The following is an 18,792-nucleotide window of genomic DNA, read 5'->3' on the forward strand; positions in this document are numbered from 1 at the left end:
GGCTGTGGCACAGCTCATGAGTGCGTGCTCCAGGCCTTCATGATGATGAAAGTCCGCCGTGGACACAATGGTACACACTGTGTACGTACATGACACAGCCTATCCCAGGCATTTGCCCCATGATTTTCTACTTTCTTGCCTTTCAATCTCTTGTGGCGTATGTACGTTTTATTAAAATGCTTACTAATGTGAGTTACTCAGTTACAATCTGCTGCGATAAGTATTTTGAGGATTTATAGCTCCAGTAACATAGAACGAAATCTGGAGATATACAGGAACATGGGGCTAGGAGAGGGGGCAGTTCAGAAGCTGTCACCTGGGAGGGTATGCCTGGAGGATGACCGAGGTCAACAAACCAAGGGAGCCGGCTGCACAGCCTCCTCAGGGCCAGCAGGAGAGCCAGCACCAGCCAGGCTGCACCCAGGCCTGCTTCCCTAACGTAATTCAGAGGAGCTTTGAATAGACTCCTCAAATGAGCTATGTAACCCACTAAAGTTCTCAAGCGGGACCCTTCTGTGAAGGTCCCTCTAGAAGTCGTGGTGGGAGAAGAAAAAAAAAAAACCATCCCAAAACAGAGATTCATTTATGCTTGAGGATCCCAGGACTTTTGAGGGTGGCAAGAAAAGGCAGACATTAGCTACTCCTTCCACTTCTCATCTAACTACAAAGGTGTCTCGTAAAGGGGTTTCATGGGGAAGCAACAGTTCTATAAAGCATATTCCTTTGTTCTTTCTCGGTGGCTCTCAACCATGGGTGCACCTTAGAATCAAATTAAGTAGCTTCCAAAAAAAAAAAAAAAATCCCAACACCCAGGCCTCACCCCAGACAAACTGAACCAGAATAAGGGTGATAGATAATGCGGGGGGGGGGGGGGGGGGGGGGAGGAGTGGTCCTTCAAGAACAGTGTACTAATGGCATCTCGAATCTTGGGAGATGTGTGCTCTGAAAAGTGCCCTGACTTTTGGGGGAGTCAGAGTAGAGGGTAATAAATTTACTTAAGGATTATGTTGTCAAAGATACTAGAAGAGAAACAGTTCTCTTTAGTACCGTAGGGTGTACTGACCATTAACAAATCAGGGGGAAGATGTCGAAGAACCAAAGAAATATTAATTCTGGGGATATTACTGGAAATACAGGGCAACATGATCATACAGAGAACGATCGTAAAAGGTTGTCAGTGAATTTTAGGCAGTGATCCTCACTGAATACCAAAACTGTCCTGTTTTTAAAATTAAAATGGTCCCCAACTTTAATCCTCTAAAAAAATGAAGTTAGAAAATTCTGAATGGGATGAGGTTTCTGATACTGAAACCAATGAAGAAGAAAATTGGCTTAGATGAGTGATCTATCACTGGACTGACTTTACAGAGCTCCAACACTAGAACAACACTGAAATGCTGGGAAGAAAAAAGGCCTTCAGTTAGATGAGAGGGTTTGTAATTAAAGACTTTTAGCACAAACTTCTCCATGGTCAAAAAAAGATGTTGCTTTAAAAAAAAAAAAAAAAAAGGTTGAAGTCCGAAATGATAGTTTTCAAGAAAGTCAGTGTTTGCAAAGGAATCCACAGGTCCACTTGAGTTTAGCTCGTAGGTTCTGGCATCAGATCTGTTTCTCTCCCAGCATGGATGGAATTCACACCCGATAATGACATCAAAGTAGATTGCTGACTTTAACTTTTCTTGCGCAAATTTTCAGTTTGCCTTACCTTGCAGAAATTCTGGCCTATGAAGTCCCAGTTTCAGGGAGAGAGCGTCCTGAGGAGGGAAGAAACAGCAGCACAGTCTTTATAGTGCAGGAATTTGTGCACTTTGCGTACAGTGAGCTTAAAGAACCTCCATGGAACATGATTACGAGTTTTTGAAACAATTATTCGAAAGATGCTAACCCTGGTGACAAGTTAAAAGAACACTAACCAAATAAAGCTGTACCTTACAAAGAACGGGGTTAGTTATTCCCCAGTAAAAATAACAATCGAGGGGAGAGGTTAACAAATAGTAAGGTTCTGTTTTTCTTTGAATGGTAGTAGGTGAGTCAGTAGATATAGTTCTGAGTTTTCTACACAAACCTCACATTCCTTCTCATGGCTATACTACGAGCTACCTCTTTTTAGTGATTTTTTTTTTATTGAGTTGGTTTATGTAAAAGCAGAGTTTTATAAAAGTCATATGTTTTTTAACTTGGGTGAAAATGGATGGTTGACCCAATCAAGTTTTCAGACTTAAGAAAAAGGATGTACCACACATTACAAGAAAACAACATTTAGCGTAACGGCTGAAGTGCCTGCCTCTTCACCCATAATGTCACTTGCTGAAGGCGATGTTTTTCCAACAAACTCACTGAGGAATGCTTCTTGCACACAAACTAAACTGAACCAAAAATAATACTTCTGTGACTAAATATGGTAATTAGTACAGCAAAGTCCCATTCATTTATTTATGGGACATGTTAGCCCCCAGGGTAAAGTTACACACAATGTGCAACTGTGAGCGCCGGCTGAATAAGTTAAGTTACTACAAAATGGACGTTTCTTTTTTTTTTTTTTTTTGCAACGGTTAGTGGGTTGGCATGGTCAAGTTTACTCAGTTGAACACATTTCATAAGCTGTTTATTTGTTGACGTTGATTCCATTTACAATACTTGGTGGGTTTTGCAAGGCTGGGCCACTGGCATCACCTTAAGGCTATCGCCTCGCATCCTGCCTGACCACTCTTGGTAAACACTGGGTCACTATATGCTGAATCAATACAGTGAAATCCCATGAGTCCATTCCTGATTACAACCAGTTCTGCATATCACAAGTTTCTTTCTTGTTCCAAAACCCTCACCGATTTACACATTGTTTATTTTTTGTACTACCTTAAAATTCATGCAAACAGAACTTTCCTGTATGTAAAGTGAACACGCAAATACTGTTGGTGCTATTTTACCAATTTGGGGGTCTTTACCCATTTTAGAATGTGAGCTAATAGAAATCTGCTTGTAATAAAAACTGACAACAACTGTGACAAAAATAAGGATATAATATTAAAATAAATCAAATGATATACAATACTGTCATTATTCTGATACAGAATTTTTACACAGCAATATTGATATAGGGACACATGGCAGGATGTCAGGTAACCCATTACAATAGACCTTTTGGTTACAAGTAAAGTTTAAATTACAACTTAATACCGACTTTAAAATGGTAACTAGTGTTATGCCAGATTAAAATTAATACTTCCTCTTCAAGGGACATTTTCTGGAACATCTCTAATCATGAGACTTAAAAAATAAACTTCACAGGAAGAAAAAGAAGTGTAACATATTGGAGAAGTGTTTCTTACTAAAAAACCCAAAAAACCCTAAATCTAGAAATAAGGTCTAAATGGACTTTCCATGCCTTCTGAGCTCACACCTGTCACACAGCGGATCTGAGGTTCTGTTGCATGGACAGGGTCCACGAAAGCTGGAGAGTATGCCCACCTCTACTTCGTCCAGGAAAATTGTGGAGTGTCTAGTTCAACCACACACCCTTTGCTGTTTAAGTATCAGGCAAAAAAGCTTGATTTTCCACACTGATTTTCCCAGCAAGCTAAAGGATATCTAACAACCCTGTTCCCCTCGTTAAAATGCTAGAGGGCCCAGAAGGGAAATGGCAAAGAATAAGTGGGGGCCTTAAAATTCTTTGAGGAGAGAAAAGACACCAGAGGGTGTGTGTGTGTGTGTGTGTGTGTGTGTGTGTGTGTGTGTGGTGGTGGGCAGGGCTGGGGTGAGGGGGTTTCAGACAAAAAAGTTTCTGTAACAAAAGACCAAATTCTTATTCTCCTCATTTCTGTGAAAATGGGTGAGTTACTGGCATTAAAAAAGGCCAGACCAAGCCAAAACACAAACAGGGAAATGAGAACCGGTTCCATAATGCCCCGCACTCTACATTTCTATCCAAAATAGAAATCCTCTTTCAGAAAAAAAAAAAAAAAGTCATTTAAACATCAAAGATAGAAACGTTACTTGGATAGCTGAGGAAGCAAGAGCATTTCTTTCTGGCATATTATACTTGTTGGGCACAATCACAAGTAAATAGACTTTACAGACATCATGTGGTTGTTCACATTTAAAGTTTCTACTCTGAAGTGATTACTTTCGGGCTAAACAAATAAATCGATTAAATGAAGTCCGTAAACAGGCTAAGCCCGGCATACATGGACATGTGTGATGCATTCTCCGCCCAAAAAATGGAACCTAAGATAAAAGAAAAAAACTGAGTCAGAGCAGGAATCACTAAAAACAAAACAAAACACCAAAACACCCAAACACACATAACAAAACACAATTCTCGAGAAATCTCTGAATAACAACAGCTGGTGTTATATTGTGAACTATTCATCAAGTAATATGCTCAGCTCTTTATATATTATCCTTTTCCATCCTTACAACCACTCTGTGAAGATGAAAATGCTTTAATTATACCCATTTTACAGATGACAGACGGAGGCACAGAGAGATTAGTAACTTGCCCAAGGTCACATACCCAGAACTCGAAGCTTGGCTGGCCACCTGGACCAGAGAGACCAAGCTTTTAACCACCAAGCTACACTGCCTTCACTTCTTCTCATTTTTTGGTCTGTGTATATCCTACTAATGAAGCTCATTAAGGAGGGCATAACATTATGGGCATGTTCACATTGATATAATGAGTAAATATGAAGTCACTGACAAGGATCAACACATAAATTCACACATTTGCACACAGATGGCAGAGGGGTCAAAATTCCGGGGGGGGGGGGGTGTGGGTTGGAGAAGAACAAAAGAGAAATTAGGGAAGGAGGCAAGCTCGAGTCACAGAAATGGAACAAACCAAGCCCTGGCCTAGGGAGAGCCAGCAGAGAAAGGTCGGATTCATTCCAAGAGTCTTCCAGTGGGTATTTCTCAGTCTTGCCCATGCCACGAATGAAGCTGGGCTAAGGAGGCAAGTGGCATGGTGGTCCTTTGTCTGAGGGGCACAGGAGTACCTCAAAGTACATATTCTTTCTAGAGGCAAAGGACAACATCCATTCTCCCTCCCCTGGGCATCGTGCCCTCTTGAGAATCTGTCTACTTTGCAAGTTATAGCAAGAAACTTTCAGCCCAGGCCTGGAGGCAGTTGATAATCAATGAAATGGCAGATTACTCCCAGCCAGGGTAACGTGAGAGAGAGGCAAGCTCTTAGAGACTCATGCCTCAGGGATCCTTTTTCGGTTGACACATGGCACAAAAATGCATCCTTTCTGTTTCTCAATTCAGATGCTTTTTCCGCTAATCATTCTTAGTGGATTTCCTAATTCTATTCCACCAAAAGAGGCCGCCCCATACCAATTATCTGTCTTGAGGAGGAAATCTCAGATACATCTTCCAGATGCCTTCTAAATAATTTCTTTGCACATAAGAAAAGAAAGACTGTGCAGACAGTGACAGAACCATTCTAACCTTCTTTTGTGGTTGAACTAATAGGACAAACCCAACTGTATGGTGGTCCAACAACGGTCAGGACTGATTATTCTGCGCATTGTCTTTGGGTTGGTACCATGCTCATGTCCTTCTTACCTCCTTTTTCCTTTTTCTTCTCTTCCTCTTTCTTCTCTCCTGCCTTCCATTTCCAAAATGGTTCTGGAAGGGCCAGGGAAATGACTGTGATCAATAAATACAAAAGGAAGAGAGGGAAGCAATAGGAGGGCAGGGTGTGCATGGGGTGAACAGGCAGAGACACCCTTCTGCCTTTTTTTCACAAGGGCCTCATTTTCAAGGCTGCAAGGACAGTGCCTACACGCAGGTGCCACGGCCGTCAGCTCCATGCAGACTTGTGCGCAGAATGGTTCTGTCACTGTGTGTGTCAAAGGGCACACAGATGGCTAGCTCAGTTGTTGGCATGGAGACCATGTCAGAGGAAGTGGGTACGGGTCGACTGGCTTAGACGATCACACGTGGACCGCATAAGAAGTTAGCACCCAGGACCTTCATCATCTATTCTAGCCCTGAGCCTCTGAGCGCTTCACTTTGTCAGACCTAAAACCACTAGCATGGGCCAGAGGTTCTGAGTTGGGGGGATTCTGTCCCAGAGGGCACATCTGGCAATATCCAGAAACACTTTGGTTTGTCACAACTTGGGGGAAGGAGTGTCAGTCACATCCAGTGGGTGGAGGTCAGAGAATGCTGTTTAACAGCCTACAATGCACAGCACAGCCTCCCAACAACAAACAACTATCTGGCCCAACGTGCCAACAGAGCCGGCGTTGAGAAAAACAAACACGGGCAGCAATAATGAAGGAAGAAGACCCGAAATAAGTGTACGAGAACTATAATGCACACGTCCGGCTGTTCCACATGGACAACGCCAAACGTGTTTCTTTCATTCACTCATTCAGCAGTAGTTCAGTGAGGGTCACCAGCACATCCATCCTCGTTCTAGGTGCTACGGGTACAGAGATGGACAGGAGATGAAAGGCCTCTGCCGAGCATGGAGCTTACTTTTTAATGAGGGAAGACAGGTAACCAGCAAGACAGTTTAAGCTATGAGTAAGTGTCCTCATGGTGCTTACAGTCTTGTGATTTGTCCTTCAAGACACCATGATCACTCTCTGGCCTGTCATGCGGGTTCTCAGTACCCTGAAGAGAGCAGCAAAGGAAAATAACAGTGGAGACCTGCCATGGCCAGGCTTCATAAGGCACCGGGCATCAACGTCACACCAAACCCGTGTGCCAGATTTTTGCCTCATTTTGACACAAGCCAAGTGGCTTCTTCTTTTTTTCAATGCGTATTTATTTTTGAGACAGAGAGAGAGCAAGGGAGAGCAGGAAAGGGGCAGAGAGAGAAGGGGACAGAGGACCTGAAGCAGGCTCTGTGCTGACAGCAGCGAACCCGAAGTGGGGCTCGAACGCACGAACCATGAAATCATCACCTGAGCTGAATTCGGAAGCTCAAGCGACTGAGCCACCCAGGCACCCCGTAAGTGGCTTCCTCTTGAGCTGAAGTAATGTGGCTGACTGCAGTCACCCAGCTGAAAGTGGACATGTCACAGACCCAGTCCCACTTTCTTCCAGAGTTTGCTCTTTTCTCAAATACCACCATCCCCCAACTTTGAAGCTTTGTGAAGAAATCTCCTTTGTGAGCACATGGCACTTAGCCTGGTCCACAGGAGACACTGGAGAAAATATGTCCTGGCAAAGCCCCCACCACAGACTACGTGCCACCTGAAGGCAGAGGGGTGGCCTTCCCAGATCCTGTGGCTTCTGCTCACTCGGCACACCAATGCCTGGCACCAGGCAGGAACCCAAGGGGCTCATGCCACCAAAGTTAGAGATGGATTTACTGCGAAGCCAAAGAGGGTGAGGGCCTTCACTCGTGTGGTTCCCTGCAGGGCTTAGGTAGGGCCCTGGCAGTGTATTCACAAGGTCACAGGTCTGTGTGACTCTTTAAAAAATATTGTGGGGGGCACCTGGGTGGCTCAGTAGGTTGAGCATCCGACTTCGGTTCGGGTCATCATCTCACAGTTTGTGAGTTCGAGCCCCACATCGGGCTCGCTGCTGTCAGCAAAGAGCCTGCTTTGGATCCTCTGCTCCCCTCTCTCTGCCCCTGCTCTTTGTGCGCTCTCTTGCTCTCTCTCAAAAATAAATAAAACATCAAAAATATTGTGAATTCTTCTTTTTCTTATTGAGGGCACCAACAGGGTATTAGCCTAGGCCCAGATCTGCCCTGGCAATCTTAACATAATGATTAGACTGTCTTGCAGGACCTTTTATACCTGGATTCCCTTGTCTTATTCTTATCAAGTCCACTTCCCCTCTTTCAATATCTGTCTTTCTTTCACCCCCTGCCAAGGATATTTTTCTTTCTTTTTTTTTTTTATCTGCACCTGCCCTTAGTGGGTTTTCCTCCTCCCCTTCCATCTGTGAGCTCATAATGACAAAGAACTCCATTTCTGATATTATACACTTATTAGATACTTGACATTTTCTCAACAGGCCCGTTCATTTCTAGATCTACATATACTGTGTGACAAACTTAATAGATATCTAACAGCCAGATACATTACAAAGTATATAGAAGATGCATATTCAGAGGCATATATATAGCCAAGGAGCTAACTATTCAGTCCAAATTTGATGGCTTATTTTAGAATTAACTCAATCCGTTTCTTATAGACTAAAATTTCAAACAGAAAATTCTAGAAATAACCAAGGTAGAACCTTTAGAACTTTCCAGAAGGCATGATTCTTATCCATTTGTGGCATTTTTAAAGAGAAAATAATAGCACTGCCACAAAACAAATGTATTGTTTGTGATTTCTCTCACAACAGAGTCAGTTTTGCTAAAGAAAGAAACATAAAGAAGGATACATGAGGGCGCCTGGGTGGCTCAGTCAGTTAAGCGTCTGACTATTTCAGCTCAAGTCATGATCTCACAGCTCATGGGATCGAGCCCTGCGTCGGGCTCTGTGCTGACAGTGTAGAGCCTGCTTGGGATTCTCAATCTCTTTCTTTCTCTCTCTCCCCCGCTCCTCTCTCTCTCTTCCCACCCCTCCACTGCTTGTGCTCTGTCTCTCTCAAAATAAATAAACTTAAAAAAAAAGCATACATGAAGAAAACTGTGGTCATGTCACATAAAAAGCACTCGTCCAATACGGGAGGAATTTGGGGGGGTGGGCAAAATGGGGGAAGGGGGTTAATGGAACAGTGGCAGATGATAGCTAGACTTTGGATGGTGATCACTTTATACTTCAGACAGATCTCAAATTACAATGTTGTATGCATAACTTACATAATTTATATACCAATTTTATCTCAATAAAAAAGTTACGTGTGTTTTTAATAAAGCCAGTTTTGTACATTAACTTTTGTCAACAAAAGTACATAGTTCACAAAATTTCAAATAGCCATAGTAGTGCCTAAAATAGAAGCCCAAAATCTCAGAATTTCTGCCACTCCCAGTCTCCAGTTTTAATAATTAGGAAGATCGCCAATGTATTTGAATTGGGTCAAGTCGTAAAATGTTTCTTCAATTTTTTTTTTTTTGGAGTAAGTATATATTCATACAACCCTAAATAATGCAATTATCTTCTTGTGAGTAGAGGGTTCACATGGAACTGCACTGTGCCCTCTGAAAGAGTAAAGGAAAACAGGGAATGAGGGGGTTGGCCTCATGGGTTGTGTGGAACTTCACGTGGGTTGGGGAAGCTGTTGGCATATATGCCCAGGGCCTCTGGGTCTAGAGGGGAGTAAAATACTGGCAAGAAGGAAGGGTGGTAAGGATGGGTCTAGGGGACCCACGTGGCTCTCATCTGTGGCAGCCACAAGTACCCCGTGTGGTAGGGAGGACACACGAAGTATGTGCCTGGGTAGCTGCTGGGCACCTAATACAATGGTGCTGCTGTGTCCCCTCACTGCGTCCTGTGAGGCTAAGTACAATGTAGTGTGAGGCCAGGGGTGCCCAACCAGAACAATTTCCATCTCCCAAACTGTCACAGGGAACATTTGTCATAGTCCAGAGACACGGCTGGTTGTCACAACTGAGAGAGGAGGCTGCTGACCTCTAGTGGGAGGAAGTCAGGGATGCTGCTAAAACATCCTATAGGGTCCAGGCCGGCCCCCACAACAAAGAGCTATGGGGCTCATACTGTCAGCAGTATATTTAGTATATCTATCAGTATACAGACTAAAGTATATTTATGTCCTCTGAGTCTTTCTGACAATGAACTTGTATGCACAGCCATGATGCTGCCCTGAGGGAGAAAATGTAAATAGTGGCTTCTGACACCTGTGATAGGAAACATGAGGAAATTAATGTACTAAGCTTTCTTCTACCCATCTTCCACTAAATTCTATACTTACATAAGTTATATTTTAGTTAATATTGTTTTAAGAAGTCCTCTCTATCCTGAAATTATAATTACAATGTTTTATCATTGTAATTCTAAATTTATCATTTTAAAATAGAAACAGCTAATAATTTTTAAAATCTTCCCTTAAAAAAAAAAAAACACAAAAATGTCCCAGGTTTTAACTGGAAAAAAAAATGTTTTTTCAGAAAAGGAAAATATATTGGTCAAGTATTGAAGTGTCATGCCATATATTGCCATATATATATATATATATATATATATATATATATATACACGTGTGTATATATGTGTATATACACACATATATATATATGTAAAACCCAGAAAACAAAAAACAAAACTGGTACAAAAAAGTGTTAAATATACAAAACAGAGCAGAAACAACTTTTTGGAGGAAAGACAGTTGTTTAAAATGAAAAAATAGGGGCGCCTGGGTGGCTCAGTCGGTTAAGCGTCTGACTTTGGCTCAGGTCATGATCTCACGGTCCGTGGGTTCGAGCCCCGCGTCGGGCTCTGGGCTGACAGCTCAGAGCCTGGAGCCTATTTCAGATTCTGCGTCTCCCTCTTTCTCTGACCCTCCCCTGTTCATGCTCTCTCTCTGTCTCAAAAATAAATAAATGTTAAAAAAAATTTTTTTAAAAGAAAAAATAATAAATCACACATTATAAAAATAAAAGTATTAATCACAGAATGATAAACTTCCAAAGCCAAGCAGTAATCAGAACAGGATAGAAATGGCTAATCTTTGTCAACTGTGAAAAGTGTTGGTATTAATAAAAATATTAAAATAATGTTTTTCTTTTTAAACAGCAAAATACTCCTTGCAGACATACAATTCAGCAATTCATCCTTAATTGTTAGAAAATTGTTAAAAATGAATACATGTTAAAACTTTCATTTGACCAAATATGTATTTGGAAAACATACACTCTGTTCTTCTTAGGGAGGATGATCTTTTATTCCACTTTTTAATTATCAAATGTAAACTTAAAAACTGTACAATTATAAGATTATAGCCTAGCAGTCACTATAAAGTCCACAAGTTAGTTAATGCATCTGAAATAAAACAGTAAACTGAATCCAGTGACTATCAATTCCTACCTGTAGTTTGTAATTTCATTCATCAAATATTATTCACTTTATCAAAATAAACACACATTTGTGGCTAATGACTAAGTCAAGTCAGAATGGAAAGTTTAAAATTTAAACAGGAGCAGTCTGCACTTACAGTCTGGTGTTTTAAAAACACTGATCCTTGTGACCCTTCTTTAAAAACAAAACAAAACAAACAAACTAACCCCCCCCCGCCAAAAAGAAGAAAGTACTGAGCATGTCATATTAAAATACAATTTTCTATGCAGTGTCTACATTTTTACCATTTACCGATGAGCTATTAAACTGTAGTCTGAAGTTGAATTCTATATATTACATTCACCAGGAAACATTTACAAACATTTTTTTCCTCAAGTTGTTTTGAATACAATATAGTGGAGAGATAATCTGGAAATAACTAGATTTTTACCAGGATAAGTTAATTCCGCCCAGAACAAATAATAACTCCTGGACCTACTCTAAAAATAGGCCACTGAAATAACCGATAAAAACGTATTTTCAAGACAGAAAAGTATCCAGGATGAAAAGTTGTAACACTGAGTTCTAGAAAAACTTTTCAGGTGGGCATCTGAATAGGGGAAAAGTTAAGATCTGACAAAAAGAAACCTTTCTTTTTTTTTTTTTAATCCTTCAGTTCTTTTATCACTTAATTCTAATATGAAAACCATAATTTGTCATTAAAGACTTCATTATTAAAACTATGGTAAAAACAAAGTGCAGAGATGTACCTGGGTTTATGGGAGAAGAATGATTTTGTTTACTCTCAGAAACGACCTTGCACGAGACCTGAACTGGAAGTTATCTAGAAACCCAGGGAAACACTATTTGGTTCTCTTTCTTAAAATAACCTCAGATTTGGGAAGCTCATCAAAACTACATAGGATGTGACAAATTCCCATGTGGACACCATTATCTCTCGTCCCACACAAACCAGTCTTGGTTAACTGGAGTACAAAGCGTTCCAATGAAACCGCTTTTGTGGAGGCAGAAGAGTATGGTGATTCATACCACAAAAACACTGGCTGGAGCGTCAGACAGAATTGGAGCCCGGTGTCTCTCTGTGACCTATAACCTTGTGACCTCAGCCAGTTACTGAGTCTCCTCTGAGGCTGCAGGTGGTTGTATGCAGCACAGGACAGAAACAAATGTGCTTCATAGGCACATCTTGTATTAAATAAAAAAAAACGCATATATAACATTTAGTACAGAGTGTGGGGTACGTCACAGCCTTCAACAGGTGGCAACTGTAATTGCTATGATTACAAACAGCAGTTGAGTAGAATGTGTCACTTTCTCCTTGTTTTAGCAAGCAGGCCACGTGACTCTAGTATGCAGGGAGCATAAGGTTATGCTAACACTGTGTGAGAATGTCATTCTTAAAAGAAAAGGTTAAGGGTAGACTTTTCAATGGCTCAAATGACTCACATGTACAAACGTGGACTTGCCCTTGATAAGGGTGATGAAAAACGAGACATCAATGCCAAGGGTGACTGGGTTGGTGTCACTTCCCTGCAGGGAGTTTGGCATTGAGACAGACAACTAACGGCTTGCAACCTTTCCCGTCTTACAGCGGCCAAGAATAAAAGGTGCATGTCATACTTTAAAATGACTGTAAAACCACAGGAGGGATGGTCTACGCGGAACAGGAAGTATTTCTCAAGGAAACCACAGGAAAGCCAAACAGCCTTCAGAGAGACCCAAACAAGTGGAGTCCCTATTACAGCTCACAGAACTAAAACAATCCAGTTTACTGCATTACCTTTACTCCGAGAAAGTCAAAATAGTAACTGTTATTTACAACTGTAGCATATGAGGAAGATGGTGGGCCTTACTACAGCTTTCAACCCCAAACTACATGTAGAAGGCAGGGTCGAGTTTGCTTCAAAAACACTCCATCTATTAAAAAAAAATTGTTTTGGGGCACCTGGGTGGCTTAGTCGGTTGGGCGGCCGACTTCGGCTCAGGTCATGATCTCGCGGTCCGTGAGTTCGAGCCCCGTGTCGGGCTCTGTGCTGACCTCTCAGAGCCTGGAGCCTGTTTCAGATTCTGTGTCTCCCTCTCTCTAACCCTCCCCCGTTCATGCTCTGTCTCTCTCTGTCTCAAAAATATATAAAACGTTAAAAAAAAATTAAAAAAATTGTTTTAATGTTTATTTATTTTTGAGAGAGAGAGACAGAGGGACAGAGCACAAGCAGGGGAAGGGCAGACAGAGAGGGAGACACAGAATCTGAAGCAGGGTCCAGGCTCTGAACTGTCAGCACAGAGCCCGATGCAGGGCTCGAGCTCATAAACCGTGAGATCATGGCCTGAGCCGAAGTCAGCTCAATGGACTGAGCCATCCAGGCGCCTGGTCACCCCATCTATTTTAAAACAGGAGTATACAACACAGAGAGAGAATGCTGCAGAAAGACTGAGCTCTGCCTCCCAACAAGCCACCTGGCCTGGGAAATGCCTTTTGATGCTCTGGACTTCACTTTGCTGCTGGGTAAAACCAGGAGGTGGCACTAGGGGAGCAGTCACTGTCACCTGGTATTACTGGGGAAGCCTGCCGAGATCCCATCATTTTCAAAGTTTTGATCGGGAAGGGCTGAGACTCTCCAGGCTCCACAGACTTTTCTGCTCCCTCCTGTCTCCTACCCACCCTTTCCTGAAGTAACATAACTGACAGACCCTTGTGGACGGGACAGTCTGCAACACACCCTCTAAAGCACCGTCCAACCCTGCCTTCATATGGTCATACCACTAACTGCTAAAACTGTCCAAAAGTGTTGTTGAGGTCATTAGGGTATTTATACTTGAGATAAAAGAATAAACTGGAAAATTAAACGCCATTAACCTCTAGGATTATGAACTGTGTACTGCGTAGACTGAGGGAAAATAGAGGATTTTTAAATTAAGATACAAGGTAACTGTATCATTGATGGTTTTCAGTAAGAGACAAAACACAAAGTTATTTACCTCTGCCTTATCAGTACGTCTGATATTTGTATTTATATTGTCCTAAATAATTTTTAGGCAAATTCATGGTTTTGAAGTTATTTTTATGACATGTTTCTAAGGTCATGAAAGCCATGGTATGAAAATGATTCACAGGGTGAGGACAGTAGAGGACACAGCTGGTTATAATGGAAGGAGAGAGGGGAGAGGACGTGGTTTCCGTTGTCACCTTCTCTCACTTGTGATTTCAAGCACATTACCCTGGGTTTCATGCCATACAGGCCTTGCTGGGAGTTGAGTTACCACAACGTAAGGGAACCACCGAGCACCTGGGTATATATACTAACTTTACGAGTCAGCGGATGGCAGCTGTCTCCCACTTTGCCCATAGGTGTGCAAATCCTTATGCTCTTAACCCAGATACTAACAGCACAGCACATGCCTCCACCACACTGGGGGTCCTTGTCGCAGGCCTGAAAAGTAACAGACAGACAGATAAATACAGATAGCAGAGAAGACTCAGGCTAAGGAAATCCAAAATTAGCAGTAAAAAGGGCTCTTTAAATATCCAACCACTAGGATTTTAATACTCACGCATAAAAAATAACTGTAATCTTCATTTTCTTGAACATATTTAGAATAAAATCTGATCAGAAGAGATTTTCCTAGTTTAAAAACAATGGCCTACATAATGGTCCACACATTATGAAAATCTTAAATCAATACACATAGAAAATGTTATGTGTGTTAAAAAACGCACATAGAAAATCACCTCTCTTTTCTAGGATTTTGTGGCTGAATTGGCTTTGAACTTGAAAAACGAGGCTACATTAGTCTTACACCATACATGGCCATTAGGAACTACATAAATTGAATCAAAAGATTTTATGACTATTAACTGCAGAATACGTTGGGCCCAATTTTAAAAAGGGATTTAAGTGGTCTCTAAATCTGGCATGAAATGCTCCAGACCCATAAAGGCACTGATGTAAATTTTAAAAGTGCTCATTCTCCCTTTCAAATATTTGCATTTTGGTTCATGAGACTTGATATTTCTCACACCACTGACTTGATTTTCACCATTTCCTCTTTAAAGAAAGAAATTTCATGGGTTGGGAATGGACAAACCAAGACTTCTGTCTTCTGTTATGCTTTTTTGGGGGTAAGTAACCTACAAAAAGGAAATTATTGGCTTAGGATATACATATGTGTACATTATAAAATCAGTGGAACTATTCTTTAAGATTTATCCGATTTAGAAATGCAAACGACAGATACACTTATCAACAATGATTACTCAGGCCATCTGTTCCCAATATAAAAATTGTAAATACAAGTAATTAAAGAATCAACTATGGAGAAATTTTCATACTCTCTCTAAATGGAAATAAATAATGCAGTCTAAATTTATTTGCATGAAAATAGATCTAAAGGACAATTGTTCCTTCCTAGAACCAACAAAAAATAGGAAGCTTAGTTTGAGTGGTGTGCAATACTCTGTTTTGCTAGAGCTAAGGTAAAACATACTGTACTGTATGTGTAAGAAACTAAAAGGTCTACAATTTAGACAGAAATTCAAATTTTTTATATTTACTGGAAACAACTAACGCACTCCTCCGAAGTTCTTTTTCTTGAATGTTTTGGGGCCAGTCCCAAGTTCTCAAAACATAAATATATGAGCACACCCTTGTTTACTATTTTTCTTTAAAAACTACGAACCATCTAGCTCCAGGGTTGGTTTATTTCCCTCATGAGAATTTTTTTCTCATTCTATTTAAGGCAACTATCTGATCAAAAACTACAGTTTTCACTTCCGACTGTTAGGACATTTATATGAAAACATCCAAACGTTTCTATTTTCCAATTTTTATACGTTTGCCAGAAATCACGTACATGTGGCCTTTACATTCCGTAAATGAGAGGTTCAGTACGTGATCTTTTCCAATACGTTGTTAACAAATCTATGTGGAATATAAATCAATTTCAAATGAACGACATATATTAAAAAAAAAAAAAGGTAAATATTTAAGGTGGAGGTTTCAGGCAGTATTTTATATCAACAGATGCCCAAGACCCAGAATTCTGAAGCCCCACTAACCCTTTTTTATACGACAATCAAAAGCCAGCCAAAATCTTTTAAAAATTCAATCAATCACTTGGATGTTTAACATCCTGAAGATGAGAAGTTACTAAGTTTTTCATTTGGCTCCAGATGGTTCCTGTCATGAAGACATAACTACATTTTTTTATTGCCATGTCGCTTAGAGAAAATTTTTTAAAAAATCACTGAGGTAAAACAACAACAAAAACAATATATGTAAGTCCACGCTAAACCTCTCTAACAGATAAACATTCAATGTGATAAAATTTCATTTTTGTAACAAAAAACTTCAGTTCTTGGAAATATTCACAAAGAATTGCATAGGTTTATGTATTTTTAATTAGACAGCTGTTGCCTAATGCCCCGCATCCTTAACCCATTGCAGATCTATTCAAATAGTGTTGTCCTGTGAATGGAACAAAAAGATACTTATATTGCAGAGGAATTCTGGGCTCAGAGGATTAGGGAGAAATTTAAAATGAGCCAGCAGGGGAAGAGGGGAAAAAAACCCCAATCACGTTCCAACTCATATATTAAAAAGACCTGTAAAAACTTTTTTTTTTCCAACCACACTGACAAAGCTATTCAAATACATTTTGTAAAAACCTCTATTTTAATAAATACCACAATGCTTATAATACGTATTGGATATAACCAAATACTGTTACTGTGCAAGGTCTTTCAAGATGCTATAAACCCTATTAACTAACTTGGGAGAGTGGAGCTTTATTTTCTCAATACAATGACATTTCCCTCAAATTTAAATATTTCATTACGCATCATCTGTTCAAACATAAAAGGTTTATTGAAATCCCATGATGTGCACTTAGATAATTGAAGTAATTTCATGGAGGTGTTAATTTAAGACTTAAAAAAAAAAAAGAGTAAAGCAGGTGAACAACCAGGAAACGGTAGCGGTTTTGCATTGTTGATGTTAAAATAGACAAGATTTTTAAATTTTGTACTGTAAACTCATCCTTCAGGTCCACCCAGAGAAAACTGTTGGTAGGAGCAGGAGAGAAAACTGAATCAGCTCCTACTTCCAAAAATGATGAGGACAACTTCTCAAACCTGAAACTAACACCTACATTGCAACCTACTCCATAATTATGCCGGGGCACTGGAGGTGCTTTATCAGGAACTGGAAATGGAGAACTTTTACAAGGAAAACCTGAAGACGCTAGGGGGGGAAAAAAAGCCCTGGAAACAGAAGGAAGTGCCCCCATTGCTTTTCAAAGCGCACACATGGCCTCGGACCAAGTTATTTCTAAGGGTTTCTGCGGAGGAAGCCAGACGAGCAAATTCCTTGACCATAGGACAAGTCTCAGGATTGGGGGATATTCATCTTGCCCCTTTTCATTTCAGAAAGGGCCTCGCAAATTGTAAGGTTCGAGGCTGGAACGTCTCAAAGAAGTACTAGAGAAGACTCTGAAAGCAAACTTCTTTCAGCTTAACAGAAAAACCGACCAAACTCGAGGAGAGAGCTTGTAAGGAGATCGGACGGAAACAAGCGGGAGAAGGTGGTGATAAAGGAGGTGGGTAACACTTCGCTCACTTTTTCTTCCAAGGGGCACCCAATGTCCCGGACCGTCTGCCGCTTTTGGAGCAGCGCACCTCTCCCAGCGCGCCAAAGGGCCACCGGGGCAGGTGTCCCTGCCCGGGGCGACCCTCCCCGTGCCGCTCCCCTCCTGACCCACCCCCCCCCACCCCCGGGCGCAGCGCGGGCGCGCATCCCGGGCGGACAGGTGCGTCCGGGGCCGCTTACCCCAGTGATGACGGCGGCGTCCCCGGCGGGGGGCGTGAGCAGCAGCGGCGGCAGCAGCAGCAGGAGCAGCAGCGGGGCGCAGCGCGGGCCCCTCATGGCGCCTCGGGACTGCGCGGCGGTTGGGGGCCGTTGGGGGGCGCGGGGCCGGGGCGCGCTCGCTGGAGCGCGGAGCGGCGGGCGGGCGGGCTGGCGGGCGGCTGGCGCGAGCCTGCGGGCCGTTATAAAGGCGAGCCCCGCCGTGACTCACGCCGGCGCCCGCCCGGCAGCACGCGCGGGGGGCACGGCGCGGGCACACACCCCACGCCCCACGCGCACACGCGCGCCCACCCCGGCCCGGCGGCCCCGGGACGAGCACGTGCCGGCGCGCGACTCCCCGCGCCCCCGCCCCGGGCGCCACGCAGGCAGAGCCCCCCGCGGGGCGCCCGGCTCCCGGCCCGCGCCTCGCCTCCAGCCCGCCGCCGCCTCTCACACGCGCCGGAGCCGCTTTGTGGTCTGAGGCACGCTCGTTCAATGTCCTGGTTTCCAAAGCTCCACGTGCTCGACGCCTAAAACTTGCAGCTCATTTGCTGTGCAGATGTTTAGGGAGCGCCTACTACGTGCCAGGCGCTTGGACACCCGGGGGAGAGGGGAGGGGAGGGACAGGAGCCTCGGAACCCTTTCATTTGTTCTGTAGGTCTTCACAGAGCGCCTGCTGCATGCCAGGTACTGCCACTGGGGTCTGGCCTCATGGTCCAATAACCGAACAGAAAAGGCACACATCAAACAAATAAGCCGGGAAACGTGGAAGACAGGGAAAAAGAACAAAGGGCGAGCAAAATCACCCCTAATCCCACATCCCTGACGACACTGTGGGGTTTGTCCTTCCAGCTGTGGGAGTCCAATTTCTTTCTTTCATTTCTAATGCTTTCCCTTTATGTTCACATCTGTTCCCGACCCTCTCCTCTCTGATTTTCCTCGCATGCATTTCCTCCTTTCTTTAACATTGCGCCAGCTTCAGGCTGAGCAGTTCAGGATGATGC

At 42.5% G+C, this 18,792-nt stretch overlaps 1 protein-coding gene across 2 annotated transcripts; it reads right to left on the bottom strand.

The window, feature by feature from the left end:
• Positions 1-892: 892 nt before the first annotated feature.
• Positions 893-17,941, bottom strand: PROK2 (prokineticin 2). 2 transcript variants are annotated; one of them, XM_047850092.1, is made up of 3 exons: positions 17,774-17,941; positions 14,255-14,380; positions 893-1,754 (listed from the first exon to the last, which is right to left on the bottom strand). In XM_047850092.1, exons 1-3 carry the CDS (start codon positions 17,867-17,869, stop codon positions 1,692-1,694), a joined length of 285 nt encoding a protein of 94 aa, XP_047706048.1. In that variant the 5' UTR covers positions 17,870-17,941; the 3' UTR covers positions 893-1,691. The 2 variants fall into 2 exon arrangements, with proteins under 2 accessions (XP_047706048.1, XP_047706047.1); XM_047850091.1 differs by lacking the exon at positions 893-1,754 and adding an exon at positions 2,525-4,224 and having other exon boundaries at positions 17,774-17,931.
• Positions 17,942-18,792: the final 851 nt, after the last annotated feature.

Source organism: Prionailurus viverrinus, chromosome A2, assembly GCF_022837055.1.
Source record: "Prionailurus viverrinus isolate Anna chromosome A2, UM_Priviv_1.0, whole genome shotgun sequence".
Lineage (NCBI taxonomy): Eukaryota > Metazoa > Chordata > Mammalia > Carnivora > Felidae > Prionailurus > Prionailurus viverrinus.

Bases quoted from the DNA above. Each gene is read 5' to 3' on its own strand.
- PROK2 (XM_047850091.1), bottom strand. From the start codon at position 17,869: ATGAGGGGCCCGCGCTGCGCCCCGCTGCTGCTCCTGCTGCTGCTGCCG. The intron at 14,381-17,773 runs GTAAGCGGCCCC...GTTACTTTTCAG, and splicing joins ACGCCGCCGTCATCACTGGG to GCCTGCGACAAGGACCCCCA. The intron at 4,225-14,254 runs GTTAGTATATAT...CTTTTATCTTAG, and splicing joins GCCATCCGCTGACTCGTAAA to GTTCCATTTTTTGGGCGGAG.